The 17,234-nt window shown below is 36.4% G+C and overlaps 1 protein-coding gene across 1 annotated transcript in view; it reads right to left on the reverse strand.

The window, feature by feature from the left end:
* Positions 1-4,126: 4,126 nt before the first annotated feature.
* LOC145670080 (uncharacterized) overlaps positions 4,127-17,234 on the reverse strand; it is a 103,862-nt gene continuing 90,754 nt past the window's right edge. Inside the window, exon 2 of the mRNA XM_081738446.1 lies at positions 4,127-4,341. Within this exon, the coding sequence (XP_081594572.1) occupies positions 4,127-4,341 (215 nt within the window). The remainder of the gene's footprint in view (positions 4,342-17,234) is intronic.

The following is a 17,234-nucleotide window of genomic DNA, read 5'->3' on the forward strand; positions in this document are numbered from 1 at the left end:
GGAAAGGGAATTCAGTTGGTAAGCGAATATGAGTAAGGGGAAAGAACTTTACAGTCGAACCTAACAGTCGTATGGTTGCATTTCGTCCTTACCAAATACAACGGTTTATATGTTTGTAAATCATATTTGACTACATATAAATAATGATAGTATCTCCATAAAGCTGAAAAAATTCTGTATAGTGAATGAAATAGTTACAAAATATAATTGTAATAGTTACAAAACTACACTTGTTATTTAGTACATGAACGTGCAAAAAGAAACATAATCGCGATACACAAGACTTCAGAATGCAGTAAGTTAAATCATAACAATGCGCAATTGTGGTCATTGGTTATCATCAATCAGAAGTAATCATCATTAGTAGAAATGATACAGGAAACCAGAATAAACATTCTTCCAGGTACACGCGTGACAAATTCATATGCAGAACTAAAATGTGTCTAAATATAACTCAGTACAATAATTGAGTGCCCAACATATCAAACCATTTGTTATTTTGTTAATGAATTTTATCTTGGATGTTTACAATCTAAAACAGAGAATTTACAAAACTGGAGCACTGAATTAATTTGCCACATGAATATTCAATGAGCCTGTGTTAGCATAGTACATGCAATAGAAATAAACAAAACTGAGAGGAAACAACTAAGAAAGGAAGATTGGTGAAAGCAGACTAAAACAGACCGGCTAAAGAATTGATTACAATTGCTAATTCAGATTAATGGTGAAAGAGTAAATTTGAAATGGTGAAAGAAAAAATTAGAAGAACGAATAGGGTTCTTATACCTTAAAGAATTACCATCTAAGGAACACATATTAAAAGATTCCAAAAAAATAAGATAGTTCCTGGAGGAGCTATATTAAGAATGATTGCTATTTGCGAAGCTGTTGTGAATGACAACAGTACTTGTCAGTAGCAAATCCACAACAATATAAATATAACAGTATAATAGCTGAATGGTTTAACATAGTGAACTCTATTTGTGAGATAAATTCAAAATTATATATACTTAGAATTTACATGAAACATGGCTTGAAATATGAAATCAATTTTCGGTATTCATAATTGCTGTCAATTTAATTTGTATTACACAAATGAATGACATTTAATATATATATATATAGTGCTGCTGTCTCATAATTTCTAATTACAAGGGGATTCAAAAAGTTACATTTAACATCCTTGTGAGATATACACAACAGTTTGTGAGAGATCAATAGAGATCAACATCAGTTTTTATCTTGGGTCGGGGTGGATTTGTTTCCATTAACCATACTAATCATAATACCATACTACCATGCGGAATCAAAGGCAGGACTGTTGTCACTTCTCGTAGATTTTATACACATACATACACACACACACACACACACACACATATATATATATATATATATATATATATATATATATATATATATATATATATATATTGTCAACTCCCCTACTTGTGCCTTTAATAGCAAGAGCGTAGCTCTAAAAGTAGGGAGATTGTCCTCTGAACATTCTCTAAAATGTCCAGGAAAAATTTAGTAAACTTTCCTGTAGTATCCTAGTTTCATTATCAACGTTTTCACATGATATATCAAAATCCTGCTCCAAGAATGTCCTAGGTCCTTTTCCAGTCAACAGATAATACGGTGAACACCCTGTTCCATCATGTATTTGAGTATTCATGGTAAAAAATTATACTGGGTAGAACATCATCCCAATTCGTAAATTCTTTATTATTGTAATGCTTCATCATTTGTTGGATTGTTCCAATTGGTCTTTCCGCAGCCCCCACGGAATAAAGTGCGTCAGTATTAGCAAAATGAAGATTCATTCCAAATCTTTCAGCCAGCTCTTCCATTATGTTACTCCGGTGGCTTGACAATCGGTCGATATTAAGATATTCGGGAACCCCATGCTTTGTAATGATCTACTCAAATATCACTTGTGCAATTATTTCTGCAGTGATTGCCGGAACAGCTTTTTCTATTACTTCATCGCCATGATTCATATGTACATTGCCGGTGATTGCACGTATCTCATGGGTAAAACTTTATAGGAATACGCTCCAACACCTGGAATGTTAAATGCAGTGCAGTCACGTGATTCCTTCGTGATGGGAACTTGATGATAAGCCGCTTTTACGTCCAAAATTCATTACCATTTGTGCCTCCCATACATGTTAGTATCTGATGTATGAGTGGTAATGTAATACTGTGGAACTTTTCATGCGTATTGAGCCGGCGACAGTCCAAACAGGCTCTTATCACTACCGATGGCTTTCTCACAAACAACATGGGAGAATTATACGAACTATTCGACTCCTCTATGATGTTCTGCTCTAACAAGATATTACTCTGCTCCTTAACCTTAACCTTCAAGGTTATTGATATAGGATATTGCTGATACGTGAAGGGAACTTTTGTTTCCAGCTCAATGTGATGTTCGACATGTTTAACTCTTCCCAATTAATTCTCGTTCCATGCAGAAACATCAACATAGTTATGAGAAAGATTCTCTATCTTCTTCTTAATTACTGGTTTGGTCTGACTTCCACACTTTATTTGTGATCTATCAAAATTCTGTCCAGCCTCTAATACTTTATCGATATCTTCCTGAGACAACCCTTCATCTCGCAATTTTATCTCACTTTTTCACTCTTCTTAATTTCCAATTCTTAAATTAAAGTTACTGGTTTATTAGCCGGATTTACAATTTCTAATTTATTATTTTCTTTAGACAACAGAACTCGGGGTATTAATATATTGATTTGTTTCTCTAATTCTCTATCGGGATCCAATAAATATTCATTTCCATTCCAAGAATTTATTAAATTAACTTCAACTATGTTCGGCTCCTTGGTCATAATTTCACCTTCTGATTTAAAATCCATTTCGGTTTCATACAAAATTTTACACCGACCGGTAAGCATTATCCGAAACTGAAATCGTTTCTGAACTATTTTCTCTTCTTACTTGAGGTTTGCCAAATCTCTGAATCAACAATTTGTTATTTCCGTAATCAATTTTACAATTCTGAGCTCTCAAGAAATCGTTCCCAATCAAAACTTGATACGGGAAGTTCTTGATTACCCAAAATGGTAAATTAAAAGTTTGATTAGCGACTATTCGTCAAATTTCACTATAGCTATTTTATTAACTACTAAAACGTTCTGAGTAACTCCCTTAATTTTCGTTTGTTGAGGAATTGCTTTTGCAGTAGGTGGGATTAATTTCTCATCCAGAATTGAAATTTGAGAACCGCTATCTATCAAAGCTTTAACTTCTCCACTCTCTATATCTATTGGTAAATAAATCATGTTGTTATCTTGACTAATTGAGACTATTACTTCTCTAACTTTTCTTGTCTTATTTCCTGTAAATTTACCTCTCCCATTTACAGTAGTATGCAGTTTAAATTCTAGTTACCAATTGGTTGATAAAACGTTGTTCCATTCACTTGGGAAGGAAAAACCTGAATATAGCGTGGTTTTTCACATTGTTGTCCCGAATTATGACAACACACATTTCTAGACGAATTACCGTTTTGCCAGTAATTATTCTGTCTACCAATATTACTTCTCCATCCATTATCTCTATTACCACGTTAATTATTTCGATAATTGCCATTTCCTCTATAATTATTCCATTTACTTCTATCCTGATTCCTATTTTGGTTATTCCAATTCCGTCCATTGATTCCTCGGTACTGGTTTCTTCCGAGATTTCGAAATCCTCTAATGTTCTCAAACCGCTGATTCCTATCACCGTTATGCCTACTTGCTTGTTTTTCATTGTCTTTTACCTTAGCTGACAATGCTAATTGCAGTTCCTCTAATTTCTTTTCCATTTGCGTTAATTAGGTCATGCTAGGTGGTTCCTGTTTCACTTTTGTTTCCGATATACTACGCATTTCTTCTCGAAGAATAACTCTACTCTCATCCGAATCACTATCTTCACTATCTGCCTGTTCCTTAATTTTCATAACTAAATATTTTATTATAACCTTGCCTGTTTCTCTCGTTATTCTCTTATCGACCTTACATTTGTTCTTTTCAATTCTCTGTAAGTCTTCTACGAATTTATCTATCGTGGAATGGGCATTGGTACCAACTTTCTCCATATAATATGGTTACAATCCACCAACGACAATACCTATTTTCTTTTTATCTGTCATCTTATGATCTAACAGTTCAGACATTACCAGCATGTCGTAAAAGTAATTAATAATAGGTTCATCCTTCTGATGTAGTTTTTCCCTTAGCTTCTCTTCGATATCTAGGTTTACATTCGTTTTGGTAAACTCATTGATTATCTGCACCTGTAATTCTTTATACGTGATTTCCGCTAGATTATTTCGTTTAAGAAACAACTTAAGCTATTGTCTACCTGTCCCACGAAAAACGCTTGGCAATAGCTCTTTCCTTTTTTTCTTCTGTTACGCTTGCCATTTGACATGCGTCATCGAATTCATCAAAAAATCCGATTATGTCATTGTCCGATCTTAAATCAAATTTTGGTAATTTATTGGTATCAGCGTAAACCGTTACGTTAGACGCCATTTCTGTCTTATTTCGGAACTCTGTTTCTATTTTCTTATTACTATTATTAGATCCTACATATTCCCCTACTTTACTAAAACAACTTTTCTGCCTTATTACTAATTCTTCATCTAGTTGCAAAGTAGATGGAAAATCCTCCGTATATGATTATGGCACCTTACTTGAAGAATAATTTTAATCGGTCCTTCTTGAAACACTATTTTCGGACTTCCTACACCTTGCGGTATTGTTCTATCTTGCTTTCTTCTTTCCGGTGTTCTAGTATCAAATATTTTTTTACTTCTAACGGTATTCCTTTACTGGCTTTTTGTGCTCTAGTTCTAATAATTCCTTCATTTATTTATTATAAAACGACCTAGTTTCCGTATATAAATAATAATATCTTAACACTCTAAAATTATAAATAACTCAATACTTCGGAAATTAACATAATAACAATCAAACTTAATATCGTCTAATGAATTCCAATTTTTCTACCAAAATAAAATGCCTCTAACATGTTTTGATGTGCCATTTTAAAATTAAATTTTACTTCTAGTTCTCCCAGGACTCGAACCAAAGGTTGCCTTGACCATATGTATGGTGGGTAAATTAATACTATAACACAGCAAAATATTACTTCAGAAACTAAATCTCCCGGAAATCGAACCTAAGGCTGCCTCCACCATGTCAACCCCCTTACTTGTGCCTTTAATAGCAAGAGCGTAGCTCTGAAAGTAGGGAGATTGTCCTTTGAACATTCTCCAAAATGGCCAGGAAAAATTTAGTAAACTTATCTCAGGGAAACAAACACAATGCCAAGTTTCATTATTAAAATTTTGTTTTTTTTCATTAAAGTGATTTGTCGATGTGTAATTTGTATTGTGTGTACGGGATATGCAAAACATTACCAGATCACAACGCACAAAGCCTGATTATTTCCTCTATTTGCTAACGATGATCAGATAGCAAACACATACCTCTTAAATTGGTCGTCGTTGTTGGTCGTCTTCTGGAAACAATGTGCAACTTAGTAAACTCCAACGACTTGGAACGATGTAACTACTAGGATTTAGAACTTTAAACGATTGTAAAACTTGATTACTGACAATAGTCCACCATGACTAGTAAACTACTCGCTGTCTAGTACGCTCTCCACGTCTTTGATCTACTTCTGATCCCAGTTCCATCCTTGGTAGAGTATTTATTTGAAAAATGTTGATTTCTAAACTGCTACTTTGATTCACGTCACTTCACGTGTTTGCTTATCTCATTGCCGAAATTCCCAATTGTGCAATGATCATCAAATAGACAAAATCTCCAGACGTCTATCTCCGTAATCTGACAGTTTTGTCACATCCCAAAAATTGTGTTGATGTTAACAAAGAAATCTTACAACAAATCTTACAATAACTCTTAGTCTGCAACTTGCTTATTTGTTGTCCTTCGTCATCATAACATTACAAATCCACATGTCTGTGTTTACAACTTACATAAAACAATAACTTGGACAACATTACAATATCATCATAATTCTGAAATATCTTATTAATGTCCTTCTTTTACCGAATTTTTAATTTTGTAATTTCTTGTCTTTAATTCTGTTAAATCTTGTCTTTATTTTAATAAATTTTAATAACTTTTTGAAATATAATTTTATTTAAACCTAACTCCTCATCAATATATATATATATATATATATATATATATATATATATATATAAGAGTAATGAATGTGTTAGATAAATTACATACTAACATAAGTCTTGATTTAGTTATTTGTGCTGGTAAGTCTGAAAGGAAAACTTTTGGGTTGATTTTTCATTGTTTCTATCGAGAGTGAATTTTCAATTTCTTCTGAAAGGTCATTCCGCAATTTCATTGCTGTGACAGTGAGTGAATTAGACACAGTACAAGTTTTGTGCATCAGCAGAGAAAGTAGTGATAGTGGTTATAGCGACCTAAATGATATACATACCACACGCTATCAAGTTCCTAGTAGATATACAGTTAGCTTATGCCTCTTTGGAGCGTGAGGTTCAGGTTCGATTCCCGGTGGGAGTTGATGTTCCAATCCGACGTTAAGCTGTGTAATGTATATCTATGTCTCTTGTAGCCTCGGTATTGAATGAGACGCTCAATTTCAAACCAACCAACACAGTTTACGTTATCACATTATACCGAGGTTGTTATTTTTCTTGGGATCATTTACACATTGTACTGTCTGTGGAGAAGTGGAAGACCTTCGTTCTTACCGAAAAATAAATGAAATTTCGTTTTTCCGTACATCTTTTCAATTCGATGTCTTATGCATTCGCAAAATTAGTGCATATTCTAAATGACTCAATCATTAAGAATATAGTACGTTGTGTTCCGCGGGTCTATGACCAATAAAGACTGGTCTATTAACAGTTTAAAAACTTCTTTGAACACTGTATATCCTTATTTGATTTTCAATATTCCAATCTGGTAATTTTCTTTCTTTATTATGTATTTAAACAAAGAAAACCAATTTTGCACTCAGAATTAATGAAAGTTTCGTGTTATTATGATCCATAACTTAACTATTGCTCACGAAATAAATACGACCTATATTTAAAATTTCAAATTTTAATTTTCATAAAACAAAAGTGATAAATAGTTCTCTAGAGGCAAATATCAGAATGTTATATAAGAATGCTGACTTTTCATATCTTGGAATCTCTTCTTTAACACTAAAACAGTCAAAGTGTATTTTTGGTAATTATCCTGAGTCATACGTCACTTCTGCTGAAAATTTTCCCACATTCTTGATTCGTTGATTTTAACCATTTGATCTTCGATCCTGAAGTAGGTCTTTTTCGGTCTTGAAAATATGTGGAATACAGGAAATCTGACATCAAAATTGAACTATGGAAATATATATAGAACATCATTGCGCACCACGTAGATCATGAATCTAACCTTATGTCCCGTAAAATGAGTGTAGGTCTCTTTTACTCTTGGAAATGACCAGAGGTATTGTAAAAATATTAGTCAGTATGGTGCCACACCTATCACAAAACATGTATGAACTTACTTCAACGTCATACATTTTTCACGTCCCAAACCGGAAACGATGCTGTATTTCAAGAAAGCTGAGAAATAGAGCGAATCTAACTCTAAAATTTATTCCGTATACAATGGATAAAACCCTAAATCAAAAAACACACTCACACACACACACACACCACACACACACACACACACACACACACACACACACACACACACACACACACACACACACATACACACACAAAAATACATACAATGCACGCCTCTCTCTCTCACACACCCACCCACATAAATGACAAGCACCAAATGCGCTTTCTCGACACTCCTTTCTCGAAGCGGAAAAACTACGCAGAGAACAGGTTAGTTTATGTCCTATTAATCAAGCATAAAACAATAAGAGTCGTTGATCTTTTAAGTTACAATTATCTACAAACAATACCAAAAGAAAGGGGGCTTGGGGAACATTTGCCAAACATTTCTGATTTTCTCTAAAGTTTTGGATCTTTCCTCCATGGCGTTCATTGAATTTGTTCTAAAGTATCTCAGACGTCTCCAAACTTATAGTACACACTTTGGACAACAATATTCAGGAGGTTTCATACTCCGATCAAAACTCGTAGTGTCATAATTTCCCCCTAAACATTACAATGGAGTCAGGGGCGGACTGGCAACCCACCCTGCTAAACTGAAATGAGGGCCCACTGTATAAAAATGTAAAAAAAAATGTACTTGGCATTCTTCATATGTATTACATATAAAAGTCCATCTTCGAACCCATAAATAGTATCCCATATATTCATACAAAAGCAAAAAATCTCAAGTAGGAACATTTTAATAGTAACTCATACAGTGTGTAATTGGCATTATCATTTTTTATTGTAAACACACACAATACCGGAATTGGTGCTTTCAGTTATTTATATAATGCTATTGTTTTTTATGTAATGAATTTAAACCATTTATTTAAACAAATGAGTGTCATGTTTTAGAAAACCCAAAATATATACATGTGCAATAAGTAAAAATTAATCTCAAGTCAATTTTGAAACACTAAATAATTAAAGCACTGACAGAAATAATGTAAGTTTCTTTCCTAATAAATCGGTTCTAATATCAAATTGGATATAGATATTTGGGAAAGGTTAACTAATTTTGAGGCAATTTTTATTGCGTTTTCATGTAAAATAACATATCTGAAACTTTTTTAAGTAACCAAACCTGCATCCACCCTACTTAACGAAGGTCCGTATTTTGTCATTGCTGATCTGGGGCTCCCCTCCCCCTTGATACGTAAAAAATACCACTTACTTCAGTCGGGAGTCTTCTCGCGAATGTGCCGCAATATCTCCCTGTACCTGTCTTTTTGGCGAGAAGAAAATGTAACCCACATACACAAATTCGTCTAAATATTGCTGTATAATCTCGAGGAAGTACGCCCCGCTCTTAGCAGACAACTCCCCCTCCAAGCGTGTCAGGTGAGACAACTGACATGGCGTCAGTGTTGTAAACTTGAAAAAGCTGTAACTGTGTGGCCTCAATACAGCACAAAGAATGCGATTGGATGTAAATTTGCGATCGATTTCGAACCTCAAGATTTTCCTTAACATAAGTAAGTCATAATATCATGTCTTCATGTCACAGAAAGATTAGATATAGTCTATCTTCTAGTGTAGTCCTCCCATTTCTCGGCTGGCCCCAACTTCTCTTTTCATATGAATACCTACTTTGCACATCACAAATAATTTTTACATTTTACTACGCTTTTATTTTAAATTAACTTTAAATAACTAAAGGAAAGTTAACATTTACACGATATACACACTGATTTGACTGACAGCATAAGTGTTCAGCAATTTTAGAAGTTACACCAACGCTTACTGAGCCCAGTGCCGGCAGCTAGTGCTCTCAAACGGGTCAGGTCAGGCGTCTTCGGGTCAGGGCTGGAGTCGAACCTCCTTGGGTCACAGGTCGGGTCAGGGCTGCTCTAGCCTCGGGTCAACTTTCTTATGCGTCGTTTCGGCTAAAACCTATTCAGGTCACGAGTCGGGTCGGGTCGACGTTCAACTCGACCGGACCCTCTCGACCGAGAAGGATTTAGCCGAAATGGCGCATAAGGAAGTTGACCCGAGCCTACCCGTGGCTAGAGCAGCCCTGACCCTAGCCTAGGTAACCTGACCTGACCCGTGTCTGAAGCATTCTTGACTCGACCCCTGACCCATGAATGCCTGATCTGACCCGTTTGAAAGCACTACGCGGCAGCAAACAGTTCAGTTAATTTCGTGTTCGCCTGTTAAAGTTGTGTAATTTCAAGTAAAAATAGCCATAAAAGATAAGCTACAATTGACTGAAATCATCCAAAGACGTGTATACATTATAATTTATAAACACCTTAGACAGAAAAAAAAAACAAAAAAAAAAAATACCTGGCAACTGTCCTGCAGTACTCGAATGACTCACATCACGCTCATTTTGTTTCTTGGGGCTTCACAGATTCAAATAGCCTACGTTGTTTTGGGTCAGATGCAACTTTTTGTAAATCCCATCTTCGTTTGTGTTCTCGCTTTTTAGCACCACTTTTATATTTTTTCTTTACAGTAATCTAACAATCAATCCTACCATCCATACTGACACAACCACATCTGTCTTCCACGACAAACGACACGTAACTGGTGTTCAAATAATTGAATTGCTGCTATCGGATTTGCTCTTCGATGTAATATACAAATAAAACACGAGCCGAGAGCAGCAACTTCATAGTAATTGTTTGAAGTTTGTATAAAACAATCGTTGATAGTGGCGACTAGTTTGTTTTCGCTTTACCGCACTGAAAAAAAAACAACGAAGCCTGATCCGATTTCTTTCCTCGAAGCTTGGTCTGAGGACAAAGCAGTTCAAAAGCGTTCCGGCTCCACCTCCACTTTTCACAATAACAATATCTACGAAACTATTGTTTCTTTAAAACATCGCCACTCGCCGGCTTGTAAAAGGACCGGAGTAGGCAATGTTATCCAAATCCAATAACAGCCTTAAAAAGGTAGTAGTTAACGTGCTCGTTTTTAACAGCTGCTGTACCACAACCCCCGCAATGATTTAGGGCCTGATTGTCTCATAGACGGAATCTTTTCAAGTCGATAAACGTGAAGAAGAATAAGGTCTGTTCATGAAGGTTTAACTTTACGTCTTTTTTTTTATTCATAACACAAGTTTACGGAGGCCCACCTGTTTGGGGGGCCTACCCTGCATTTGCCGGGTAGCAGGGTGGGCCCCTGAATGGAGTAAATTTGACCATTTTTTCTTAATTTGCAAAGTGCAATAAAACATTAATAGCCACAACATGATTCAATATATCAACCTCAAAACCAACTGAATTTTGATTGAGATACCAATAGGTATTTTCTAAAGTTACTATTCCCTACAAACCATTCCAAAGCAAGGGGGTTTGGGGGCATTTGCCAAAAATTTTCTGATTTTTATTCTAAATTTTGGACTTTCGTCGTTCTGGCCCCCACTGAATTTGTACAAAGTATCTCAAATGGCCCCAAAATTATAGCACATACGTTGGATAACAATATGCAGTGGGTTCCATACTTTGATCAAAACTCGTAGGGACGTAATTATTTTTTCCTCTAAACATTACAATGACATAAGTTTGATCTGAAAATCGTGGGTACTTTTAAAGTTAAAATTATCTTCAAACAATATCAAAGCAATGTTGTTTTGACGTTTGGCAAGATAGCCCCTCCACTTTAGAAAATTGAAACAATGACTAAGTCATTCGTTTTACTACGTTTATACCGTTTGCACCGAAAATATTTTGGTTTGCACCATTTTCCTTATAGCGTTACCTGAGAGGTCAACTAGTGGGGCTATCTTGGCGCCAAGATAGCCCCCCCGTATCACAGCACAAAAAATTGAAATACACCATTCGAAAGCAAATCGTTTGTACCGTTTGCACCAAAAAAACTTTCGTTTCTAACCTGACAGTATTCGAGAAACAAGGGATGACAATTGGGGGCTATCTTAGCGCCAAGATAGTTCTCCCCCCCCCGTATCACAGCACAAAAAAATTGAAATACACCATTCGAATGGAAATCGTTTGTACCGTTTCTACCGAAAAGAGTTTCGTTTGTACCTTGATAATTTTCAAGAAACAGATAATGACATTTGGGATGGGGAGCTATCCTTGCGCCAAGATAGCCCCCCGTATCACAGCACAAAAAATGGAAATACACAATTCAAAAGCAAATCGTTTGTACCGTTTGTACCGAAAAAGTTTCGTTTGTATCCTGATAGTTTTCGAGAAACAGGGGATAACATTTCGGATGGGGGCTATCTTGTCGCCAAGATAGGCCCCCCGTATCACAGCACAAAAAATTGAAATACACCATTCGAAAGCAAATCGTTTGTACCGTTTGTACCGAAAAACGTTTTGTTTGTACCCTGATAGTTTTCGGGAAACAGGGGATGAAATTTCGGATGGGGGGCTATGTTGGCGCCAAGATAGCCCCCCCGTATCACAGCACAAAAAATTGAAATACACCATTCGAAAGCAAATCGTTTGTACCGTTTGTGCCGAAAAAAGTTTCGTTTGTACCTTGATAATTTTCGAGAAACAGAGGATGACATTTGGGATGGGGAACTATCTTTGCGCCAAGATAGCCCCCCGTATCACAGCACAAAAAATGGAAATACACAATTCAAAACAAATCGTTTGTACCGTTTGTACCGAAAAAGTTTCGTTTGTATCCTGATAGTTTTCGAGAAACAGGAGATGACATTTGGGATGGGGGCTATCTTGGCGCCAAGATAGCCCCCCCCGTATCACAGCACAAAAAATTGAAATACACCATTCGAAAGCAAATCGTTTGTACCGTTTGTACCGAAAAATGTTTTGTTTGTACCCTGATAGTTTTCGGGAAACAGGGGATGAAATTTCGGATGGGGGGGCTATCTTGGCACCGAGATAGCCCCCTGTATCACAGCACAAAAAATTGAAATACACCATCGGAAAGCAAATCGTTTGTACCGTTTGTACCGAAAAAAGTTTCGTTTGTACCCTGATAGTTTTCGATTGATTGATTTTGAGTTTTACTTCCCGTTCAGCAGCGAGGCTATATGAGACGTCGACCTACTTATTAACGTGGAATCCGAACCACATGAGCTCCCACCGGGAATCGAACCCGGGTCTCCTACGCCAAAGGTGCGTACGCTAACCGCTTAGCCAAGGAGGAGCTCTGATAGTTTTCGAGAAGCAGGGGATGACATTTGGGATGGGGAGCTATCTTGGCGCCAAGATAGCCCTACCCGTATCACAGCACAAAAAAATTGAAATACACCATTCGAAAGCAAATCGTTTCTACCGTTTGTACCGAAAAAAGTTTTGGTTGTACCTTGATAGTTTTAGAGAAACAGGAGGTGACATTTGGGGGGCGGCTATCTTGTACGCAAGATAGACCCCGTAATGTGTACTTTTTCTATGCCCAATAATAAGAATTATGTGTTTATTCATGTGAATTGGTGTGTATTTAGAACTCTGGTTGTACATATCCAAATAAAAAAAAGAAGTTGGTGGGAATAACTCAACGTTAAAATTGAGTCGGCGGGTGGGAAAACAGTGTGAGTTCAAAATAAGCCATTTTGAGGTAAAGGCAAAAATAACACTAAAGATATAGAACTACAAGTTGTAATGAAAAGCAGTACAATTTGCAAGACCTCGCACGCTATAGCAGAATGCTATAATGTCGACTGTACATTTGTGACATTAACAAACATAAGTTCTTTCTTCAAATATCTCAAAATGCGTTTTGTGGACTAGTGATGTTTTTCCACTCACATATTCAATTAAATTTTCCTTATTTCTACCCATATCCGTAAATAAATAAAGTAAAAAGAATAACAAAGTATGTACAAATTCAGAAAGAATCTTTATTTAGAGAAATAATCTTAAACAATGAAAAATAGAAAATTCGAATGTTTGCTCACCCAAACTGCGTCCTTCCATGTTTCAGCTTTACACCAACTGAAGAAATTAACTGTTTATATCTGTCACATTAGTGATTCGAGAAGCTTGCCGCTTTCATACACAATAGCGGAAAGCAAGTAGGCCGTTGCTGAATAATAGGTATTTACTTACGGAAAAGGGCACAAATAGAGAAAATTTAATTGAGTCAGTGAATGGAAAAACACTACTAGTACACAAACGCATTTTGAGATATTTCAAGAAAGAACTTTCGTTTGTTAATGAAACAAATGTACAGTCGACATTATAACATTCTGCTATAACGTGCAAGGTCTTACAAATTGTACTGCTCTTCATTACAACATGTAGGTCTACATCTTTAGTGTTATTTTTGACTCTACTTCAAACTGGCTTATTTTGGACTCACATTGTTTTCCCACTCGCCGTTTCAATTCTAACATTGAGTTATCTCCGAATTTTTCTTTTATTTGGATATGCACAACCAGAATTCCAAATAAACATAAATTCGTATGAACAAACACATAATACTTATTAATGGGCATGGAAAAAATACACATTACGGGGCCTATCTTGCTTACAAGATAGCCCCCAATTGTCATCCCTTTTTTCTCTAAAACTGTCAGGGTACAAACAAAACTTTTTTCGGTACAAACGGTACAAACGATTTTCTTTCGAATGGTGTATTTCAATTTTTTGTGCTGTGATACGGGGGGGCTATCTTGGCACCAAGATAGCCCCCCATACGAAATGTCATCTCCTGTTTCTCGGAAACTATCAGGATACAAACAAAACTTTTTTCCGTACAAACGGTACAAACGATTTGCTTTCGAATGGTGTATTTCAATTTTTTGTGCTGTGATACGGGGGGGGGGCTATCTTGGCGCCAAGATAGCCCCCATCCCAAATGTCATCTCCTGTTTCTCGAAAACTATCAGGATACAAACAAAACTTTTTTCCGTAGAAACGGTACAAACGATTTGCTTTCGAATGGTGTATTTCAATTTTTTGTGCTGTGACACGGGGGGGCTATCTTGGCACCAAGATAGCCCCCCATCCCAAATGTCATCTCCTGTTTCTCGAAAACTATCAGGATAGAAACAAAACTTTTTTCCGTAAAAACGGTACAAACGATTTGCTTTCGAATGGTGTATTTCAATTTTTTGTGCTGTGATACGGGGGGGGGGGCTATCTTGGCGCGAAGATAGCCCCCATCCCAAATGTCATCTCCTGTTTCTCGAAAACTATCAGGATACAAACAAAACTTTTTTCCGTAGAAAAGGTACAAACGATTTGCTTTCGAATGGTGTATTTCAATTTTTTGTGCTGTGATACGGGGGGGGGGCTATCTTGGCGCCAAGGTAGCCCCCATCCCAAATGTCATCTCCTGTTTCTCGAAAACTATCAGGATACAAACAAAACTTTTTTCGGTACAAATGGTACAAACGATTTGCTTTCGAATGGTGTATTTCAATTTTTTGTGCTGTGATACGGGGAGGGCTATCTTGTCGCCAAGGCAGCCTCCCATCCCAAATGTCATCTCCTGTTTCTCGAAAACTATCAGGATACAAACAAAACTTTTTTCCGTAAAAACGGTACAAACGATTTGCTTTCGAATGGTGTATTTCAATTTTTTGTGCTGTGATACGGGGGGGGGCTATCTTGGCGCGAAGATAGCCCCCATCCCAAATGTCATCTCCTGTTTCTCGAAAACTATCAGGATACAAACAAAACTTTTTTCGGTACAAACGGTACAAACGATTTGCTTTCGAATGGTGTATTTCAATTTTTTGTGCTGTGATACGGGGGGCTATCTTGGCACCAAGATAGCCCCCCCCAGTTGACCTCTCAAGTAACCCTATAAGGGAAATGGTACAAACGAAAATATTTTCGGTACAAACGGTACAAACGTAGTACAAACGAATGACCTAGTCATTTTTTCAATTTTCTAAAGTGGGGGGGGGCATCTTGCCGTACGTGTTGTTTCGGGGACATTTGCCAAAAATTTTTGATTTTTTCTAAAATGTTAGGCTTTTGTCCCCTTCCGCACTGCATGTTTACAATGTATCTCAAATGGCCTTCAAATTATAGTAGGGACCTTTGACAGCAAAATGGTTTTCATGGCATGTTTCTATGCATAACAGAAGTGATGCTATACGCATTTGTTTTATATACTACAAAATATTAAAAATAATTTAAATGCCCCACCGTACAGTGAAGCATACAGTAGTTTGGTCGCCGTCGGCTAAAGGTTTTGAAACAAGAATAAACAGGATTGAATATCACTGATGTAGCAAGCAGCAAGAGTAATGATTACTTACAGACTTTCTGTCAGGTGTGCATTTTGACTTTTCTCACCTTCTGCTGATAGCAGCATTCTTCACTAGTGCTGCTCTGGGTGTGATAAGACAATGAGTCAAAACTAGAGGAAAGACACGAGCTTGAGCGTATTGACTGGACCATCGCCGGCTACGATCTTTTAGCGCATTTCCAAACAGCACAGAGAAACGAACAGGGCCTAGTTCCTTTATGAGCCGCTGTGGCGCTAGTTACGCAGACGAACATTTTCTCTGTGAAGCAGGCAAATGAAATAGCTATAACAGGAAACGAGATCTTAAGTTTTCCCCCTACAGTACCACAAAAACTAAACTGTTTTAAATATTGAATGCAATTAGTATCGATTAATTAAGAATAAAAAATAATACAAACACATCTGGAAAAATCTTTTACAAATTACAAGCGTTTCCCCAGATATTGGCTTGGCATTTAGAAACTTTGCATGTTCAAAACATTCTGTTTCAACATCTGCCATGTCCTTCAGCAAAACTGAAACTATTACATCGTAAATTTTTACACTCAATTTGAATGAATGATTGTCCGAAAAGGTGCACTGCAGAAGGAAACATTGTAGGCAGAATGTTTCCGAATCTCGGGTGTTCAGAAACCGACGGACCTTTTCAATAAACTTTTCAACAACGTAAATCACCGATTCATTAAATTCATTATGTTTCTACCGTTTTGTGTATATATCAAGCTCATAAGCGTGGAATTACTTTTGTCTTTACTGATACGTTTCTGGCATGAGGCACAATATATTCTTTGAATAATTTTCCGAACAACAAAATCTCCTAAGAAAGCAGTAGAAGCTAATTTCTTTTCAGACATTGGATAACTTCTTAAAAATAAATTACTTCCTATGGAGAAGAACGTGTACTGCCTCCCAAGGAGTGTAATTCTGGGGATGGGAAGGGCTGATCAAAAGTATAATCAAGTGTATCAATTGAAAAACAATCCTGAGCGATTATTCAAGCTAGCCAAGGATTTGAGTGATGATGTTGATGTTACCATTGAACATCAAAATGGTTATACTATTGATCATGTGAAAAAAATTTCAACAATACCTGGCACCCAAGTACCAAATCGTAGTATATGAAAGGAACTCCAAGAACCGGGAGTACAATGTAATGTATCCGGGAATAAAGGGTGGTAAGCAAATTTACATTTTATATGAAAATGTACATTATCAGTTAATAACTAGTGTCCGTAAACTTTTGGTAGCCAAGGTCTTTTGCGATTATTGTTTTCAAAAGTACAAAAAAAATCTCCGATTTATTATTATTATTAGTAGTAGTAGTATAAAGTCTTCATTTATTCAGCAATATGAAGCTTGTAAAAAGTCTTCATTT

Source organism: Thermobia domestica, chromosome 14 (genome assembly GCF_964235325.1).
Source record: "Thermobia domestica chromosome 14, izTheDome1.hap1.1, whole genome shotgun sequence".
Classification (NCBI taxonomy): Eukaryota; Metazoa; Arthropoda; class Insecta; order Zygentoma; family Lepismatidae; genus Thermobia; species Thermobia domestica.